This window comes from Daktulosphaira vitifoliae, unplaced genomic scaffold (assembly GCF_025091365.1).
Source record: "Daktulosphaira vitifoliae isolate Bord-2020 unplaced genomic scaffold, ASM2509136v1 Scaffold_5, whole genome shotgun sequence".
Taxonomy (NCBI): Eukaryota; Metazoa; Arthropoda; class Insecta; order Hemiptera; family Phylloxeridae; genus Daktulosphaira; species Daktulosphaira vitifoliae.
Genome location: NW_026099576.1, coordinates 21,980,023 through 22,003,360, shown reverse-complemented (window position 1 = coordinate 22,003,360; position 23,338 = coordinate 21,980,023). Strand labels below are relative to the sequence as shown.

The window sequence follows — 23,338 nt, the reverse complement described above, 5'->3', positions numbered from 1 at the left end:
TGAAAAATATATGGATCAATACATTTTTATGATAAATACTATTTATATACCTCTTTCATTCGACATACTTTTTTTTTAAATAAAATCATTTCCCTTTATATATTACACTTATAAATTATAAAACTTGTAATCAGGATATAAATAAGGAAATAGGAGAGCATGCAACTTTTGGAATAATTCACCAATTTTTTTAAATTAAATACTATCTACAGATTTGCATCAAAACGTTTTTTATGATAGTGATTTTAATCACTGTCAGATATCATTTTACTTGACCTAACTATGCCACGTTCCCACTGTGCTGAGTTTTTTTAAACCTAATTTGAAAAGATTAAATTAATATTCTTTTAAAAAAATATATATATGAAATGTGTCATTATTAAACATTCAGACAATTCAAGGATATTATTTGACTTCTAATGTATTTTTGATTTATATGACCTCATCTACAAGATTAATTAAAACTCATACTCTATATTTATATGGTTAAATTACTTTAAAAGTTTATTTTTGAAATTATTTTGTTAGATAGAAAGTTATGTCACAAAATATCGAATTTTATTTTATATTTATTGTTTTCTTTTTAATGTTAAATTTTTTAATTTTGAACAGTGTACTTACAAAAAAAACTGTATAAGAAGAGCAAAAAAAAATTATATATATATAAAAGATTATGAAAGTGCTAACTTTAAAAAGGATTTTTCCTAAAAATCTTCAAAATATCAAACATTTATTATTAGTTACCCCTATGAATAAGTACAAAAAATGTATACATTTTTACACTTAAATATTTTATATATGATAGTAGAGCTTTTTTTATTTCAAAGTAAATTTTTACAACTTCGACAAAATTTATTATATTTAAGTTTTCTTTGGAAAATGTAATTTTTTAATGTTAAAAATATACATTTATTAAATATAAAAGCCGATTGGATGTTTGCATAATTTCGTTAAAATAGTTTTTAGCGACAAAAATATTTTACAAATATCTTATTTCCATTAAAAGTGTCACTTATTGTTTCATCTGTTTACCTATCTATACTTAAGCTTTTAAAAATTAGTAAAACAAATATTATTTTACTTTAGCTTATTTAATTATATTTATCGTTTAAATAAAATGTTGTTCGAGTATAATTGGTAAAAGGAAACGCAAGACAATATTGTTATTAAAGTTCTAAAGAACTTACATATAATAATTGTCAATACATAAAATATTGTTTAAGCATAATGTTATTTCTACATTCAAAGTTGAGTATTTCTTTTTATTATTATGAAGTGATAATGTGCTGTAAGTTCTTTATATAATAAACTAAATGCTTTTTAGATAAATTATTTAATATGTATAAATAAATTATGTTAGGAATTCAAATATTAAACAATATTGATATATGTATTTTCCATTATATGTACCATATATTTTTTTAAGTAAAAATTCATAGGAAAAATATTATCCCATGTTTCATAATAACACGAGAAATTAACCTAATGTCCGTAGTTTGCAATTTTAGCTTGATAAATACTGTGTAAATATAACCATTTGAATATTTATAATTCTTTTTAGAGCAGAATTTATTGTGATTACTTTAGGATATCTAAATAAAAGAATTCCGGTTATATATTTTAATAACAATAACAGAAATAATGGTTTAAATCAAATAAATAAAAAAAATGAAAAAAATATAACAAAAACCATTATTTTTCAAATACTTATTATAATTATCGTTGTAAAAATTGTGTATATAAATTATTAGAGAAGTGAAAAATCATCATTGTTGTATAGTTTTCTTTGAGTGTTGATGTAATAAATCGAAATGTAATTTTTTAAACAAAAATATTGTAAAAATCTTTAATATATTATAAAATTTGATCAGCATACTTTTATAATTTTAATACTGTCTTTCGTTAGATAATTATTTTCAAAAAATTTTTTCAATAATAAATATTACTGTTTGATTTAAATGCTTACAGGTTTAGATTAATTAAAAATGAATCCAAGTTTAACTACAACTAATATTCTCAAAAATTCGCATGTCATATTACGCTATTAACTAATGTTATTTTTACCCTAAATACATAATTAAAATCAACACTCCACTAGTTCTTGGTGAAAATCTACATGCAATTGTGTATGACTACAACACTACTTGGGGTTATTAAACTATTAACTTTTTTAGCGTGTTGGTTAAATCAATCAATTTAACGTTGTTTTTTTTTATAATTTCTATGCTTGTTGTATATGAAATCTTTATCTAAATCTGACTACGGTATTTTTTTATTAGATAAATACTATTATAATTTCATATTTTAATTAATTATAAAATTCAATTTTTTTAAAAAAAAAAATTTAAAAAAAAAAACAATCCATTTTTCACCGACATATTATGAAGATCTTTTATAATTTAGAAGATCTAATTTTATGATTTTTACTATACGATCATCTATAAATAATTTTGGACAATTGATCAATATGTGATTTATTTCTCAAATATTGATCAATTACACAAAACGGTACTCTGTTAATGGAAAAGTAAATATGTTGATTAGTGTTACAACTTACAATATAAAACAAACACTTAGGTTTCAATACATTATTTTAGTAGTGTAAGAGTACTTGAAAATTTCAGTTTGTTGACGTTTAAAACGAAACAATTATTCGCTAACGGGTTCAAGTATTCTCAAACAATAATAAACATGATGTTCTACTAAATCAAATATTTCTGAATTTAAAACTTTCGATAAACTGATACACTGAAAAGCTTGTTGGTAATAATTATTTATTTATCAATTCATTTAAAGAATAATAAATATAAAATATTTGTGTAGCTTTCGTATGACCTATTGTTAATAGTAAAATTATTGTTTTTATAAAGATGTTCTAAAAAGTATATAAGGAGGTACATTCTCCTACAACACTAAATTGCATATACATGATCGTGTGTTGTACATAAACTATAAAAATAATTAAGTGACAAATAAAACTCTCATAAAGTATAGTCTCAAAATTAGCTTTGGGATTTGAAGGACAATGATACTTATAATGAATCTCAAAGGAAATAATACAAAGATATTTCTAATAGCTATAAATTATTTCACTGCAATTAAGTTAGTTATTTGATTATATGAATATCAGTTATTAATGTAAGTCTACTTATTACTTATCATTTTAAAATTACTGTCGAAACGATTGAATTTTCACAATGTACTCATTATTTACAAAATAATATTTTAACAAAATGTAATTAAAATCTCGTACAAAGGTTACTTTTGAAATCATATTCTAAATATCTTTACACATTCAATTTTAAATTGTTAGAAAAAAATAGTGGTGTTAATGAAAAAAATAAGTGATATATTAAATTTAAAATTATTTTAAAGTATAAATTAAGTTTTTTCAAATACCAATTTCAATATTTTTATACATTGTATAATGTACATTATATATAACAGTATAATTGTATATTTATTTTTAGCTTAAGATTATTGATGTAAATGCAAAATATTAGAAAAAAATATGTCTCTATTTACAAGACCATTAAAATTAGTATAAATATAAATATCGCCACAGGAATTTTTTATGTATATTGTATTTAGAATGACATAAAAAGGTGTTTGAATATTTTCTTTCAAAATATTGAATAAGAAAGTTTTTCGTATACATGTTTCTTTCATAAAATAAATTCCAATCATTTAAATATGAGCACAAGCAATGACTGACATGTTTATATTTGTCAGGTCTTAAGTTCGCATTTTTTTAATGTAGTTTATGTGTTATTGAAGTATAATAATATTAGAAATCTAAGGCGTATGGGTACCCGACCATATTTTAGTTAAAATAAACTCATTTTTGTTCCATTAGTACGGCAATAAGAATTCTGAAAATAAAACTGAATTCAGCATCATGTTACTTAAGTATCGGCGAGGACACTTTTTTTAAATTTTTGATTATTTCAACAAAATGGAAATTTTCAAAAATGTAACCTGTTCTTAAGGGTTGAAAGATTCATAATTTAAAAAACTTTGCCGATCGATTCTTAAGTGTTATGACGCTGAACTCAGATATATTTTCAGAATTCTTATGACATCAGTAGATAGTAGTTACGATTAGTTCCATCGAACTTGTTTCTACAAATGGGTAGTTTTGTATGTCCAAAATATTAGTTTTGTAGCAGTTATATCTGACACGCTTCTGTTTTCGTCCGCATATGCTATTTTATTACCAATTTAATTGCGTAGGACAATACCGGCTGCCTAAAAATAGTTATAAATTAATACACACTTAATAATATCATATATAATTATCCATGTGAAATATTATTATACCAAATTGAATAATATTTAATTATTTGCTTTTAGATTACAATAATATGATCTTAAATTGTTACCATAGAATTTGATTTTTGTAATAATTATCAAAAATTAAGCTAAACGAATTAAAAATAAAATTTTAGTAACAAAATTAAAAATAAATCAATCCTACTATACTCATATGTATTTTAGATGAAAATATCGTATAGTTAATATTTTAATAGTTTTTATTAGTTAAAAAAAAAAAAGATTACAAAATTGCTGAACAATAATTTAGTCTTGTAATGCTATAAAAATTGAGACCAACTAAAATCTCTAGAAAGACCATTTCATAATTGATTAAAAAAGTTCACTAGGATTATGGAACTAAGTAGGATCATTTAGTTATACTTTAATTCTCTAAAACCTTCTTCACATTTTATGGTCTTCAAGGACTAACATCCAGTAAGAATTTCTCGTTAACTATTAGCCATTAAGAGAGAAACGTGACGTAGACTTAATACTGCAGCTTAAGGCCAGTTTTCGGCGTAAAACCCAAGGGGTAAAGGTTTGGTATTGAGTGCGTGACACACAATTTTCCGTCTAAAAACTTTGAATTTGATTTTTGTTTCAGGAGCAGACCAAACCTCTAAGATCACAAAAATCATGAGTTATATTTGGTGGAAAGACTTTCGGAGAAAGCGCCCACCGCCAGATAGGCAAACATGGCGGAAATTTGACTGCGGCCAACAGCCAATCGCCATACCAATGTCGATTATTGTTAGCCATCTCTCGCTTGTCTGTATTACCTAATGTGTTGCCTGAATTGACGCTCAAAAAAAAAAGAAAAAAAGCGGTGACGTGGATCAAATTACTGCATTGGTACCCAAAATGGATGTAGCCGATGTAAATCTTTCTAACCTCTCGGGGGTACTGTATAAAGTCGTTCAAAACGAATTTGGTTTGTTGGTTGATCAGAACGTTACAAATTATTTCAATGACACGAATGGAACTTTTAATCCAAACCGGACGTACTACATTTTTGAATCGGTGTATCCATCGACTTATTCCGTGCCAGAAATCGTTATTGCGTCTATTGTAGTTATAATGCTCATGATCGTTGTTGTTGTGGGAAATATGCTAGTTATCATAGCTATTGTCACGGAAAAAGCACTGAAAAATGTTCAAAACTGGTTCATTGCCAGCTTGGCAGTGGCTGATTTTTTTTTGGGACTTATCGTCATGCCCTTTTCGTTGGCCAATGAGTTGATGGGGTACTGGATATTTGGCGATTGGTGGTGTGATATACATGCAGCTCTTGACGTCCTATTGTGTACTGCGTCTATTATGAACTTGTGCCTTATCGCATTGGACAGGTACTGGTCTATTACTCAAGCGGTAGACTACTTGAAGAAGCGAACACCAGCCCGTGCCATAATAATGATTGGGTTTGTATGGATATTCAGTGGGGTAATTTGTATCCCACCGTTACTCGGTTGGAAAGTCAAGAGGGTACCGGAGCGGTATCCAAAATGCGAGGTAAGTTTTATAGTGTTTTTATCGCTATAATAGTATTAATAATATGTTTTTCATTTAACTTTTATCGGAAAATCAATATGAAAAAAAGGACTTTAATTAATAAAAGACCTATTGAGTAAAATCATTTGTTTAAAAAATCGACATTTAATTGTTATTACCCATCAACTTTCAATAAATATTTTTAAATTCTTTTAAAGAATTTCTAAAATTTCATTTCTCATTGAATTTATATTGTTATCAATTCTAAAAAGTCGGTTTTAAAGCCATGAAGCTTTGAATTATAATAGTGGATATTTCCCTTCACTTTTATGAGAAAGAATTCAAAATAAATTGACTTTTAGAAACAATTTGATAATTTATCCAAAGACCTTTATGTTACAATATTTAAATATTATAATTTCTATAAAATATATAAATGGAAATTAATTCGTATGTGTCTAACTGATGAAAATCCTATGCAAATGAATACAGTATAATTATCATTTAACTGTTTTACTATGTATTTATTAAGAAAAAAAACCAAAAAATATTTCAATTTTGATAAATGACAGCGATAAAATCTAAATAAACAAAATAATCAACAAAAGTAACATTATGTACATGAACTTACTAAATAAATAAGTTTAAAATTTAGTGTTATATAAGACACATTTGTGTATTATATACAGCACTTTTGAATTTAATTTGAAAGTAAATAGTAGATTTATTATTTGAATATTTTTAGAAAAGAAATATACACCGGATTGTTTGTAGAGAAACGATATGTTATTTATTTTAAGTAATTTAAAAATCTCAATATACTGGCATGGTATAAATTGACTATATACCAGTAAGAATATATTGTGTGAATTCGTTTGTTCAATCAGAATAGTTATGTTGATTATTTTTGAAAAAATTTACATTTCTCGCCGACGTCTTATAATATGTTCAAAGACTGTAGCCATTCTACGATTTGCATTTTGTTTTCTTATAGAAGAAAATGTTTTCAATTCAACAAAACCTTTTTGGTCAATTGGTATTACCCAATTTCTTCATAAATGAGTTTCCGCTTTATTTTAAACCACACTAATTTATTCACTGTTCACCGAAGTTCGTCGTCTTAAAGATAAAATATAAAATGTTTTACGAATGTGGGAATCCCACGATTTAGCAAGATTTTTATTATTTAAGATTAGACTAAGATATCTTATGCTCTTTTTATATTAGTCCATCAATCAACTAGTATCAGAAACCATATAAATTTTATGATTTACATTTGTATTGATGTACTGTGAGACCGCAATATTTTATCTCGAAATTTTATTCAAACCTTTTTAGTACTCTAAATAATAATTATATTACCCTAGTAGCATAAATTTAAAGAATTTAATCAAGTGTTAATATCGATTATTATGCAGAACATAAAGTTTCTATAGTAGGTAATGTTTCATTTGTAATAAAGCCAAAAATATGCTCTTTGAAGTGGAAACTTTTTCCATGCAAAATTAAGATTTACGCACTAATCTGTGTGCTCTTATTTCCACAAATTGAATTATTTTTATTATAATTTCTTATCTTTATTAAAAACGATCGCCGCGCAATAAATGAAAAAAAATTATGATTTAGATATCACTTATTTATACACGATATATCGTATTTTTTTTAATAACATAGGAATTTTTAACAAGGTTAAGAATAAAACTACTAAATTATTAAACTGTCCAACAATGATTGAATTAATCTTAAATAACCAAAAAATTTCATGATATTCATTATTTCAATGCACCGTAGTAATTTTAATCTATCTTCTTATGGATTATCTTCTCGAAGGTTTAGACATCTTGTCGTTTTCATTATAACTGCAATTACTTATGAATTCATTAGAAAATTAAAGTTATATAACGTTAATAGTGTTCCACCAGGTTTTGACATCTTTAATAACTTTTGATTCAGCGAATATTTTACGTTATTATTATTTTTAATTAGTTTATGAATTCTTAAACTATGCTTAAATCATATTATCATTATTTGTTTTCCTGAAATTTCAAAATAGCCATTTTTTAGACATTTTCTAACAAATAATTTTGATGGATCGATAACAACTTAAGAAATTAGTAATTATTGATTTACATGCATTTCAATAAATTGAGTATGTGTATAGTGCGAGTGGAAAATGTGTTATAAATATACACCAGTAGGGAGCTAAACCACCCACGCTACATATCTACTTAATGTCTACTTGTAACTCAACAAGTACTTATCCTAAAGTTGTTATCGAACCCATCAAAACCTGTTGTAAGAAAAATACTAAAAAATAGCTAATTTGAAATTTTATTATAAAAAAATAATTATTTAATTTTTTTCTATAAGAGACAAATAATAAAAAAATATGCATTTAACGTTTATTAAAAAGCGAAAAAATAAAATAAATACAAAATATTCACCACTGGATCAAGAGTTATTAAATATGTTATTAGTTGGTGTGACAGTCGGTATAAATTTAATTTTTACGATAATTATTATTTAACCCTTTAAAACTAAATAAATTAAAAAAAACTCGATAAGTTAAAAAAAAAAAAAAGTGAAATTTCTATTGTGTAATATGAATTGACTTACATAAACTTGATACCTAATGTTCAAACATGTGGTTTTGCGCGCTGAAAAATATTTTTGCATTTTATATTTTAAATAAAATTACTACCATTTTTAGTTTCGATTTTTTTTTAAGAAGTTAATTAACCCTAATGTGTATTATTTACAGAGTGTTTTTTTTTTTATTATGAACTACTTAATTCATTGAAAAATAAAAAAAAATTAGTATTTATTTGTTGGTTTCTTTTAGATAAATATTTTTCTCAATTTATCAATAAAGACGTATTTTTTATATTAAATTGCAATATTATGTTGAACAAAGATTAAAGTAAATAAGTTCAACATTATAACTACGTCAATTTTAATACATACACGTATAATTACAATCTTCAAACTAATTAAAATTACATCATTCTTTTTGTCATATATCGCCATTTTATAAGTATGTAAAATAGCGTGTTATTGGCAAAGTCACAAGAAAGAGATACAACTTACAATGAGAAAAACTTCTATAATAATACAAGTTTCATTTTATTTCAACTTGTATAGCTTAACTTATAAAAGGAAGTATCATTTATTTTAGCTTTGCAATGGTTCACGTGTCTTGGGAACTAAGTAGTTCTGTTGAAATAAGAATTCGGTCTACAAGTTTTGCTAAGATCTATTCTACTATTTTCCTATGAAACATATAATTAGATTTCATCGAGCAATCCACAATTTGTTAAGTTGAGTTGAGTTTTTCATATCATATACCTATGAATAAAGAACTCAATATAAAAAAATAAAGTTACTTTTATATTGTATTGTATTATACACACACACACATATATATATATATATATATATATATATTAAAATTTTAAATAAAATTAGATAGACAGTATTTAAAACGAGTTTAATAAAAAAAACTGTTTATTGTACATTAATTAATTGAATAAAAACATTTCTATACATTCCTTTTAATAGAAATAGTCGAAGTTTCATAATTAATGGTGAAAAACTCTGTAATTAGGTATGTCAAAGTTGTTGGAAGAACTATACTTTATATTTTTCATTCTTATTTTTAATGACACTGAAAATAATATGGTGGGAGCACCGTAGTTTGGGAAACAAAAAAATCGTTAGCCTACTAGATTGTATCGCAACATAACCTCTTTAACCCATTGTACATCCTAGTCACTGGACAATTTCCTACAGTGTGTAGTTGAACAGACATGAATTTTCGGCTCAAAATGTCGTTAATCATCGCAGGCTTAGTCCGCCTTAAACATGACAGTGTAACGGTGATTTTGGGTTTGTTTTGTATATTGACCTATCACTTTTTCATTAATGAAGCTGAGGGTGTAAAAGTAATGTATTACAAGCGTACTATGTATTCATCTCAAGTTTTGGAAACGGAGTAATTGACACGGGGCCCCTCGACTCTCGCCACCTTTATCGCCCTACTACGTGTAGTGTATATGGTTGTTTGACTGACTAACACCGCGTGTCATACGCCACGGTAAAAAGTCCAGCAAGTGTCGCACGACCCACGCAAATATACGAGGAAGTCATCTTCGTGACAGCACCTGGTTCGCACCGCCTTCCCTGTAACGTTCAGTGATGTTTTCAGAAAACCGTCCTCGCACGATGCCCGTGCATTTCTTCGTGTATCATTGTTTATTTAATTGTCGTGTTTTTTGCGGTATTATTGTGAAGGATAATAAGAACGGCTAAACCGCGTAACGTTTGGTGTCGTTTAAAATTTGTTCAATACCACAGAACATGACCTCATACGAACTCTATTACTTATAATGTATTTCACATTTCAGTACGTATGTCCTACTTTTTTTACCACCCTCAGTTTTTATTGTAGAAGTTAACATTTTTAATACAATATACACACGAGTCTCATCTTGTGTTTCTAACTGTGTACAAACATGGTTTATTTATAATAACAAATGAAGAAATTTATACCTTATTTATATAATTATTTTTGACAAGAATTTTTGTTCCACTTAAACATAAATGTTACTGTTAATCATTTAATTAGTTTACGAGTGCATAACGTATCGTAAAACAAAACGTTGTTACTTGTAATTTTGTTTAGAATATTTTTGATTTTATTCGTTTACATAGCTATATGAACATAATATTCGAATTTAATATTATTGAGATAATTTTTAGGATTAAACGTATAACATTGCTTTTTAAAAAATCCACTTGTTTCATTTGACGATCAAAAATGTTATAATTTTATCTAAAGTTTTGTATTTTATGAAGTGTACTTTACATATACATAACTTGGGCGTTTTGCATAGTTGTATACGAGTACCGACACTCGTAGAATGCGAAACGACTGAAGGCAAAAAGATATATGAATTCGCGCATAGCACAACAAGTTGTAATATAAAGCTCATACTCGAGTCCTCATTTTTAGTATAGGTTATCTACCATAATTTACCAATTTTTGACATATTTACAATAATTTACATTAGCACACTTTGTGTAAATGAACGTAACAAATTATACTATATATATACATAACGAGATAATAAAATGTTAAAACATAATTTTTGCGTTGACGATAATTGTTCAAAAATGTTAAATAGTACATTGACAGAATTTAACTGACTTATACATTTTGATCCAAATTACTAAATAAATTTAGATTAAGATTTATTACCATTTTAACAATACATGGAGACTGTTTTATCATGAACTACATCATTCATCGAAAAATAAAAATAACATTGATAATTTATTTTGATAAATATATTTATTTAATTTATTAATAGTGAAGAATTTTTTGTGTTCGTTCTTTATACTTTATAAGAGTGTCAACTTTATTTTTTCAAAAGGCCACATACAAAATGATCTAATTTATATAATAGATGTAGATGATGAAATCTTTTGAATCAATATTTTGGAAGTTTTAACATTCTTACACTCAAAAGTAGTGCAGCTTTAGGTTATGTCTAGTAATAAATAGTAGGTCTCGCAACTCACCGCCAGACATAACTTTAAATTGTAAATAACTTTCGAATAAATTGTTCAAAAATTATTGACCAATTATTTTCTTAATTAAATTATTATCAAATAGGCTAGCAAATTGTATATGTCGCTGCTAAAAAAATAAATTTGGCGTTCTTATTAAGTATAAGAGATGAACATAAAAATTGTTTCATCATTAGTTATTGAGAGAAATATGTACACTAAATAAACTTTAATAAATTTTAAATACCGTTTTTAATTTTTATTGAAATGAGTGCATTATGATAAAAGATTCACTCTGTATACGCTTGAATTAAAAATTATTTTTGATGGTATCAACAATGCAGTTCTGAACACATTTAAAAATGAGTTTAGACAAAGATGATTACAACATTTTGACTTTTAATTATGTGTCATTTATTTTAAAGTAATATTTTGTTTTAGAGTTGGGTAATATTTTTATTAAAATATATTTGTGTTTACACTTAAGTGCGTAAAAATGGATCACTTATTGATTTTTAATGTACATTAGTTCTCAATTAATTCTTAATAATAAAAATATATTTTATAGTAAAATTACAAGTTGAAGAGAAATTGATTAAATCAAATACATTTCATATTGCAGTCATAGTAATGTAGTGGATATTACGTTTGTGGATAATTTATACAACAGCCAAGTTATCAAAAAGCTTCCATAAAGTTTAGTTATAAAATTCTGAAAGGCATCTGTAATATTTACAGCTACTAATTATGAGTGTGATAACACAATTATGAGTCAATTATAACTACAGTTATAAGTGTCAAATGCGGTAAGAGTGAAAAAAGATTGAAAATTATTTAAATTAATATAAGCAATATAATTTGATAAAGAAAATAAAAAAAACGAAATTAAATTTAAGAGTTCGTGTTTTTTTCGTCTTAAGTATCCGCAAGAATTTATTAATTGAAATATCTCCTAAGGAAATTAAAACTTTCAAATTCAATTTAACATGAAATGTATAACAAGACGACGCAACGTTCAGCATATTTTTAATTTTATCAACGGGTATTGGGTGTCCGTGCTTATTTTCGAGTGTGCCTTTGAGCTTATTATATATTCAAACAAACTTGGTATAAGGCTGGTTAACTTATTCAAATTTTTTGAGTTATTAAAATATTAAGTAATGTAACTTTGTGAGCTATTTTTAATATCTTGTATATATTTCGAAGGAAATCATATTTAAAATTTAATATTGACTATTTGTAAGAGATCAAATAATTCATTAATATAATAGCATCAAGTATTTTTTTAGAGAATTATTCAATGATTCATGAACTTTTTAATCAATGTTTTCGCATACCATAACAATAATGTAGTAAAAACATCAAACATTTTACAGCAACACAACTTAAATTTGCCATATACTAAAACAAAGGGTACATAATTAAAAGATGTTTAAGATGTCTGCTAATATTTCGTAAAAACATTGAATAGTACAAAAATATTAGTAATGTAACTTTCAAAGGAGTATTTCAACTTAAAACAACTCTTTTTCTATTATAGCGTTATACTTGAAAAAAAAAAAAAAATGTTTGTGCTGTAAAAATATTTAAAGTATGTTTTTACAACGTTTTCATAATTTTATGAAGTTTGTACAATATTATTTACAAACTGTTATTTTCTTAGAAAATATAATTTTATCATAAATATATTTTGAGAAAGTTAATTTCTGTCATTCCATACGGGCTTTAGCTTTGAATAGGAATGTTATATTATTTTAAAATATTTTATTTAAAAACAAAACATATTCGTGATAATTGTTAACGGTAATTGTTTCTATATTTTTAGTATAAATGTTAAACAATAAAAAAGTTATTACAAAAATGAGAAGCACATAACGATAATGGCATTATAAACAAATAAAAGAGAACGATTATTATCTATTTAATATATATAACTAAGTATGCTTTCAGAGCACTGTAATGTAGAAATCAGTTACAAGGGAAAACAAGTTTATCTCGTTATACGATTGAAATTAGCGCACGAGCATATCAATAGAAGAATCATAATACAAAAACTTAAAAATATCCTTTTACCATTCTAGGATGCAAAGCGTTTTTATTTTATTGTAATTTATAGGTATTATATAAAAAAAACTTATAATATGGAAAAATTGGGGGGATTTATTTTATACATTTTATGGTAGAACAAACCAAAGGAAAAAGTTTTGCTATCTAAAAATAGAATTACACAAAATTTGAAATTTTAATTAACTAACGTAAAATAGACAAGAAAGTTGCTATTGGTCAGAAATAAATATTACATAAGTTTTTAATACTTATATAAAAGACATAAAAAGTAAAATCCTCCACTTCCTACATTTTTCTTCATTTTATCTCAGTCAAAGTAAAATACTTGCATTATTTATTTATTTATTTAACGTATTCTCGTTATAAGTTATAACTAATTACATTTAAGATAATTGTACATATTTAAGATAAATTTACAGTCTGTTTTTCAATAGACTTATATATAAGCTAATACTTACAACAACAATATGTGTGTGTCTTTGTTTTTAGTTTAAACTACAATTTTTCATTTATGTTATTATTAAACACACGTGTTTCAATTTATAATGGTATTTTTAAGTTTTCCCATTACTATAACTGTTTCAAAATTATATTTTTGTCATTAAAGAATATCAAAAAAAATGTTAAAAGCGAATTTTAGATTTGAATTTTTTTTAACTTAGACATTTTTAATTTTGACGCGCTCAACAAAAATTCTGTAATGCTATATGATGCTCGTTATAACAATTTTCACTGTATTATTATTAAATTAATACATTTTATTGATTTTACATTAGCACCAATCTAAATATAAAATAAGAAAATAATGTTTATAATAAAACAGAAATAAGAAAAGAATCTTAAAATATACAAAAACCATCATAAAAATAACAAATTTTTGTTGTTTAACATGAATCTTAATAAAAACCAAAAATTATTATCTTGTTGATCTCATATTGTTAAATTATTGATGTTAATATCACCGGAAATATACATCATAAATGGGTTTAACCATAGATAATAAAGAATGGATAGGCTCTTCCTATACATTTAACGTAATATGCCGCAATCCTAGAACACAGATATAACCTGCTAAAGTGCTCGATACCACAACGGTTAATGTGGTTAAAGATGTGGTCTTAACCATAAATAATATTATCCTCGTTATAATGCGAGTCATAGAAGTAAATATTATTTATTAAATTTTTTCATGGAAAGAAAAGAAGAAACTTCTTAGGTAGTTTTTCGAGAACGTCTCCTACGAGATGTTCCCGAAAAAGGCACCATCGTCTATCTATTCTTTACTATCAATGGATTCAACAAATTGTATTATATGAAACTTATTAGTGTATGCTGTTTACAAATATACATTTATTTGAAAATTAACCAATAATAACATGACTTTTATATCACTTCAAAATAATAAAAAGTTTTGAATAAAGATATTGGATTGTATTATCTAAACTGTAGTATTTTAATAATTGTTGAAATTTTATAAAATTTGCTAAATAAAATATTTTAAAATTTAAATGTTAATTTGTACGTTATTTTAATCGTTTAATATATTAAATTTAATTATATTAACCTACCAACCAATAAAATTAATGTTTAAGTACTGAAAAAAATTTAAATTTAAAAAAAAACATGTATTATTACGTAAAAATATACTTAAAAACATTTACTGAAAAAATACAATTATTTACTGAAGGTACTTGGCCTGCTTGGTACCATAGCAAATTAAATTCTAAGAAATTGCTATTAAACCTTCTTAGTCACAATACATTAAAGCAAGCTTACTATTTACACTAAATGTTAAGAAAGATATAACTCAACATCACTCAATTGAATCTGAACCATTTACACGTGAACATAATCAAAAATAATTATTTGATTTTCTGGAGTATCTGACCGTAATCAATTTTGGAAATGAAGTTTCTGATGAGTGGTAGAAACTGGGAAAAATTTTATATAAATTATAATTATGTACATTAACAACAGAAGTTGAGCCCGCGGTAAAAGGGAGAATTAAATTTCTTCTTCTTTATTGTTTGAAATCTGTAAAGGGCATCGGCTCATTTATCTTCACTTGGGCTCTTTTTCTGGAAGAATAATTTCGCATCATTTCGAAATTCACTATTGCTCAACAAAAACCACACCGCCACCACTATCGTCATCACCGCAGTCGAATTTTCATGTCATTTACTTGGGTACACATGAAATGAATTGATAAAGAAGACAAATAAAAAATGAAAACGTAAAAATATGGTATGAAAATGAAATGTAGAGTAAGCGTACTCTGACTTTTGAACTTTTTGCTTACAGTTGCTCAATATGTCGTTTCGAATAATTAAATATTATTTTACCGATGTACAGCTCGTTAAAGAACCAGTAGGTATATAATGTTCCACCTTATTCCACAAATCCTTTAACTTTTGATTCACTGAATAGTTTTTGTTAATTTATTTTTTAAAAACTTTATTGAGCGTAGGACTATAATGATATTATTTATATATATATATAAATTTAATAAAAAAATTACCAGAATTGTTGAAGTAATATTACACTTTATGTATTTTGAAAATGTAATCAATTGTTTTTCTATCTTCGATTGATTTCATCAGGCGGCATTAAGAAGACAATAATGATGAAATACAAAAGAAGAAACTCAAAACACTGACTATTACCGAAGAAAATCTTTAATTAAACATTTGCTTAAAAATATATTTTTTATTAATAACAATAGAAAACGCATGGCTTGACTTTAGTGCGCTTTTGTTTAAAGAATAAAAATCATCAATTATTTTATTATTTAGAAAAGTATTTGATTAACTTTAATTTTATTTCAATTCTATGAATTCAATAAACCTTTTTTATTTTAATTTTTTGAAAAAGTTCATTACAACTTCAAAATAAAAGTTTAATTTATCAAAACAAATTTGAAAATAGAGTTTTAATACCAAGCTATTTGTGTATTGTTAAATAAATGTTGATCTAATTAATTTTAAAAATATATGCCGTTATAATTAAATTATTCAAATTACTACACCAAATTCAGTAGATTCTATGTTGAAATTTGTCACTCTGTGTACCCGATAAATTGGCTGAGCACTTATCCCTTCAAGTCTTTGGGCATTAAATGTAAAACATTACAGATGGTTGCTCCACTCATAATTTTCATTTATTATCACAAATGTGATTTTTCAAGTACTAAGGTTAGCCTTTTTCCGCGCAATTGATCGAAACAGTTTATTTTCTTTCGTAAATTTGTCTGTCAACATTTTTTTAACATAAAATCATATTCCCAACATTAAATTATTTAACATGTTATACCTATGTGTTATGAAATATACCACAAAGTAAGAATGTTATCTTAGTTATTTTCATATCTTTGATCTTTATAAATCTATACGACATTAAACTGTTTATCACATAAAATTCAACTATCTGATAAATAAAAAGTCGAACAAATTGTTTCAAGCATATAAATGTCCTTTAAACAGGTAACTTTAGATTTAACCTTGACTTATAAAAAAACTTTTTAAGATAATCTATTTCTTTGTTATAATCGATTACGTGTACTGTAAATAACATCTGTAAAATTGTTTAAATACTTGTTTCTTTCAGACAATGGATTAAAATTGGATATCTAAAACGACCTTTAATATATTTACNTTACGTGTACTGTAAATAACATCTGTAAAATTGTTTAAATACTTGTTTCTTTCAGACAATGGATTAAAATTGGATATCTAAAAACGACCTTTAATATATTTATGTATGGTCATATATTGACCCTATAAATAAAAATAAATAATTCTAATAACTGTTTTTGTTTTTGATCTACACTAGTAAATATTTCATCATAGGTAGAAATTTAATACGTACTCAAAAAGAAGTGTGAGGGTGTTTGACTTTTGAAATTGAATCACAATAAACCCCACTATTTATTTTCCAAACACTAGCTTTAATTTATCGAATTCTATTTTTTTCTGAACTTGACATTAAAACCGACACAATTTAGATCCTCTAGACCACTACCTTAAACATTCAGTAGCTTAAACAACATCAATGAAAGTACAATCAATCAAAACATATAATGTCTAACAAGTTCTTAAACGTACATGAATATAGATATAGTCTAGTATTATCTGTAGTCAAGTTATGAAAATTAAAAGAAAATATTGTGGGTATATGGTGATAAAGAGAAACGGCAGGCTGTATGCAACACTTCCTTTGCTTCGGTCGATAAATTACGTTTTTTAGGATAATGCAGTCCAAAATAACAGCCATCTTACCACTCTTTTCTGCCACTAATGTGGAAATGTAGGGTATAGCAACAATAAACCGACACAGCCATAAATATGTACTTAGAGAGTGGTTGTTCTTTTGTGGGGAAACCCGGGTACCCTTGTAGTTTATATATTATTTTTATGTTTTTTTTTTTTATAAAACCACTACTCACCTACACCGAAAGTATTACTTCCACGATTATCTCTCCTCTATCTAGTCACTCATATACGGCATAAAGTGGGATTAGTATAAATTACTTCTTAAAGAATTGAAAAAAAAATTTTATGTTCTTAGTTTTGATCACTTTTTATGCATTTTTTATTAACTTCTAGATAATAACTTCTTAAATTATATATAAATTTAAATACTATTAGTTGACACCGGTAGAATAGTATTAATAATAACATTATTGATTATAATTTGTCAGAAAATGCGTTTAATATCCATGTAGCTTCATTTTAATAGTTAATATTTAAATATAATTATCATAAAAAAATTGTAACATGTTTATTCTCGAGAAAGTATTTTACTAAATACTTCTTAGCTATTAAATAAACAGTATATGTAGATTATAGTGATAACAATTATGGAATGATACCAAAATAACCAGTGCTCACGGCACTTTGAAATTACTATTCTTTTTTCACTTTGTTATCCAACAAAGGTGAAATTTAATAAATAATAATACCTTACTCTATATATTTGATCGCGCTATGTATATGTTTTAAAGATAATTTTATCAATTTTGGTATAATTAATACTAACCTTATTTAGAATAGTTGGCATTTAAAAAAAATTTAATATTCTAGCCGTGATAGAAAAGAAATTTATATTTTTATCAATTCGAAACACAATAGGAATAAAAAGTTTATAACATTATATAAGCTAATCCTTAAAATATGTTCTTTAAATTTTTAAAACGACAAAAACAAAATTTATATCATACAGGTGACGCCTGGCAACAATAAATAATGACAAGTATTATAACATGCTAGGATATTGAAACATTTTTCCTACATGTCAAATAAAACTTAATAAAGTTGACTAAAATTTTAGATAAAAGATGAATTTAAGAAAAAAGTGGTTCTGAAGTGTTTATTTTCAGAATTTTATATTCGTAGTAAAATTATTGTGTTATACAACGTACACCATCATAAATTTTACACTAAAATATTTTAATGCATATTAAAATTAAAAAAATAAACACTTAGTGATTTCTATTAAATAAGAAATTAAATAATAAAACTTTACGAGCTTAAAAACATTTTATGAGTATAAAACCAAACTTATATAAGTATATATAATAATAGTACATTATGATGTGTTAAATTTTTGATACAAGTAGCAATTAAATGATTATTTCATTAGCATATTAGATTTTTAAAATTGATCTCACTTTTTGTTTCACCGTGATTGTACGTTTACCCTAATTTGAATTTAGTAATAGTAAAATGAGATTTTAAAACAACGTAAATAAATTTTGTTAAAAAAAAGTTCCTTGGAAAAAGAAGACAAATGTATGCTATAAAATTCTTAATATTGTAGAAGGCACACAACGTTACTGACATTAGTTTTGTTCTTGACATTTAAATTTATTATACTAGTTAACTCGACTAAAACATTTTACAAATTATACATATTTATAATTTATAATTCATACTAAATGTACTATTAAAGTATATTAAAAATACAACATGTACTCGCAATTTTAAAAATACCATATTAATTAATAGTAAAATTTTAAATATAACTACTTTATTATCTAAAATCATTGAACTAATAAATTTTTTAAATAAATCAATTAATCTAATATTGATTAATAAAAATATGTATGATGATTATAAAAATAACTGTTGCAATACTTTTTAAATTGTTCGTAAATATAACAATATTTAATGAAAATGAAATCATGATAAGTCAAAATAATCACAAAATGAAAAGTAACATCCTAGAAAAATGTAAAAAGTAATATTAAGAATACATAGTGTTCTTTTAAAAAGTAAAAATAATATGGCTTTTCTAAAAGGATTATAAATTATATATTTTGGAGATACTCATTCGAATAACTTTACAATTTATTGAGATATGCAGGTGGGCAGCATTATTTGTATCTACTCTACATTAGCCGTGTCATTAGTTAATGATTAACACGGATAATTATAATTTATGTTTAAGTACTTCATTTTAAATCAACAAAAAACTAAATTTTTATTGTTATAGAGACAATGTCTAAAAAGTGGCTCAATTGGAATAAAATTTTAACATGTACCTCTAATACTATCGTAGTTGCGAAACTGTGTTATTAAACATAACAGGATTACATTTGTGTACATCTTACAAAATTCTATGCATTTAATCGATAAAATTACAGTTCTTTTAGTAAAAAAGTTGTACTATATTATTAATACTATCTTCACAATGGAACTAATTTAATAAAAACTGTAATATCACTGCTAACCATAAGTGTAGGATACAATTTTTAAATGACTCGTTTTAGATTTCAAAAAACGTAAGTGCGGCAGCTGGTTGACATGTGCTGTTGAACATAAATTCTATAGTTTCGAGAGTTTTTGAGTTATGTGAAAGTTTGGCTAATGATCTGAACATTTTCGTTTGTTTTGAAATTAGTTTTTACGGATTCGTTGAGCTCATGATCATTTTTGCCATATTAAGAACATACAATTGACAATACTAAACTTTGTCCTTCAACTCTCTGAACAAAAAAATAAAAATATGAAAGCTTCAAAGTTTTTCCACGAACCAATTGTACAAAATAAAATATTTTTTATTTGCCAATATATAAACTCTTAAAAAAATGATTTCGGTCAACATCACGTCTGTCATTTGAAACTGATTTCTTAAAAGAAATCTGAACCATAGATTGTTTATTATTCATATTTTATGCTATTTCACTAAAATATATCTTTAAACGATATTTCAAAGATTAAAAACAAATTTATGCTCAAGGAGTATTTTAAAAAGTACTTCTAAAAAAAGTATTAGTTATAAGTATTTGAATGGGTTTATAAAGTAATGGTCTTTTAAGTATACAACTCTAGATTCTCAGAATGCAGTTTAGTTTTGAACTCAGTATGCGCATTGAGCGTTATGTTTTATATCTTATGAAGAAATATGTATAGTTATACTCTTGTTTAATGTTGAAAGATAAAAATGTAATAGCAAATGTCAAACTAAATATTAAGGCTGAAAAAAATATTTCACGCACCAAATTATACTCCAACTACTAAAAATAATGAAACATTTTAATAGCTGTTTTATAGCTAAATGAAGTGTAGCACTCTAAAAAAATGTTCATGGAAATGTTCCAAGCTTGGAGGTTATTTTTTTTTTAATTAAATGTCTAGAGAAGAAATGTAAATAAAATGTACACTGACTTATAAATATTTAATAACAAAACTTAGTTTTTTTTTAACTCTATAAAAATAATTATTTGGCATATTGTTTAATATACATTGTTTACTTTTTGTCAATTAAAATCAATGACATAAAATTCTCAAAATCCTTTTACTTCTTATCTCTCATTAACAAATATTTTTTTTTTCAAATCAAGTTAATAGGCGTACCATTGAAGATTTGACTCTTTATTTTTTGCCATGTAATTTATAAATATTTACACACAAATTTTCACTTTTTTTTTTTTAAGAATTTAATGCATTGGAAAAAAAAGATCTTAGCATTTAATTAAGCGTAGTATATGGTAGTTTTAAACAATTATTTTTTAGGAAATCTAAAAAAAATTACTTATTAAATATTAATAGTAAGATTTGAACTTTATTTAATTAGTTATTAACTGAAAAACAAAATAGTATTGAGTGAAACTAGTATTGAATTATGTCCAGTTAGTATTGAGTAAACTTCAACGATCATACTAATTAAAAAATAACCAAAATTTAACAAATTTTTAAATATTTTCATAGTAAGTAGAATACTTATTTTTCCAAAATGATCTAATGAACACATATTTCAAGAAAACTGCTCAAGTAACGAATATTTTAATTAATACTCAGGAATTGAGTGTTTTATGTGTGAAATATAATAAGTGATATTTAATAGTTTTTAAGATTCAAATAAAATAAATTTTGTTGAAATAAATTGATATCAATTTAAATATTCACTTTACCGGCGTATTCAGTCAAACTGAAAAATTATCATTTTTTTTAAGTCGATTTGACTTTTTGCAAATATAAAGTCAATTTCATGAGCACAATATACAATATAAGATTATTTTAGAATATTATTACTTATTAAAAGTTGTTTAGTAATTATATTTTGTATTATATTTTACTCCTTAACTTAATCTATCCGAAATTCCCTTACTTTTAATTTCATTTTGTATGGTTAAGTTTGTAAATGATTATTAATTTAAAAGCTAAACTATATATTTTAAAAAAGGGAAATAAAATGAGATTATTTTTATTAAATTTTGTTTTTAAAATTAATAATTATGAACAATCGAAATTATTGAAATTTATCAAAACTAAATAAATTAATACATTATATTCAAATAATATCTGCTGTAAAATTTATCACTCTGTATACTTTTACAGATAATCTTTTTTCTTTTCAATTGTGGAATAACAATTGAAAAGAAAAACCAACAAAGTATAGGAAAGGAGGAAACAACGAAAGAATTTTCAATAACGCGAATCCTACGACAGCAAAGTAGACACATGACACACATTTGGCCACTATTTCCTATCCTTTCAACTTTAAAAGAATAAAAAAATAACTCTTAGAAATACTATGAATTCTTACTTCAATTGCATTACTTTGTTCAACATTTTAACACCCTGGATTGGTGGTTGAGACGTTGATTTTTTATTTTATTTTATCACATTTAGTGTCTGTCAATAAAACATAGAACAAAAAATATTTTGACTTAATTCGATTTTTAGCAAAAGGTATTTAACATAAATTTTAGTTTTCTCAGAAATTTTAAATAAATCGCAATTTTATTAGAGTATTTCTATTTACTAATTAAATTCGAGAACACTTTTATTAACTAAAACAATGAACTTGGAAAACTACACTTTAATATTGCTAACTCCTTTTATCAAGTTATTCAATTTCCCGCTGGTTATAAATTCTTAAATTCATCCGATATGAAAAACGATCTCAAGTATTTTAATGTTAACTAAATGTGTTTTAGACGTCTAATGATTTATGTTACAGCTAAAGAGATTAATAAAATACATTAACCTCGAATTAAAAAAAACCTTTCAAAAGCATTCTAGTGGTACTACAACTGAGTATTTTAATTCAGTTCCATTGATTTATTTGTAGAATATATTAAATAAATATTCTTTAAAGCTATAACAATCTTTATTAAGTTTTTAATCAAATTGTTTTTTTCAATAACATGTTGTTGATCACTAAATGTGATATTGATTCTTTTTCCACGTTAAATAAATTCATTTTGTTATGCATGATTTATCTATTATTATTCACAACACAATATTTAAAGATATTAGCAGGGCTGTAATAGGAGGATGGCTGAAATGTACCAAACTCTATACGCACGTGAATTAGAGATGAAAAATGTAGGATTTTTTGATCGTCTTTTTAAGATAACGTCTGTTGAGTGAGTGAATTATCAAAATATGGGTCAGCC

At 24.8% G+C, this 23,338-nt stretch overlaps 1 protein-coding gene across 2 annotated transcripts in view; it reads left to right on the top strand.

Annotated features, from left to right (window-relative positions):
• Nucleotides 1-23,338, top strand: part of LOC126906819 (alpha-2Db adrenergic receptor) — a 95,228-nt gene that overhangs the window by 32,438 nt on the left and 39,452 nt on the right. For both annotated transcript variants that reach the window (XM_050687691.1, XM_050687692.1), the window contains exon 2: nucleotides 4,919-5,823. In XM_050687691.1, the coding sequence (XP_050543648.1) occupies nucleotides 5,176-5,823 (648 nt within the window). In that variant the 5' untranslated portion in view covers nucleotides 4,919-5,175. The remainder of the gene's footprint in view (nucleotides 1-4,918; nucleotides 5,824-23,338) is intronic.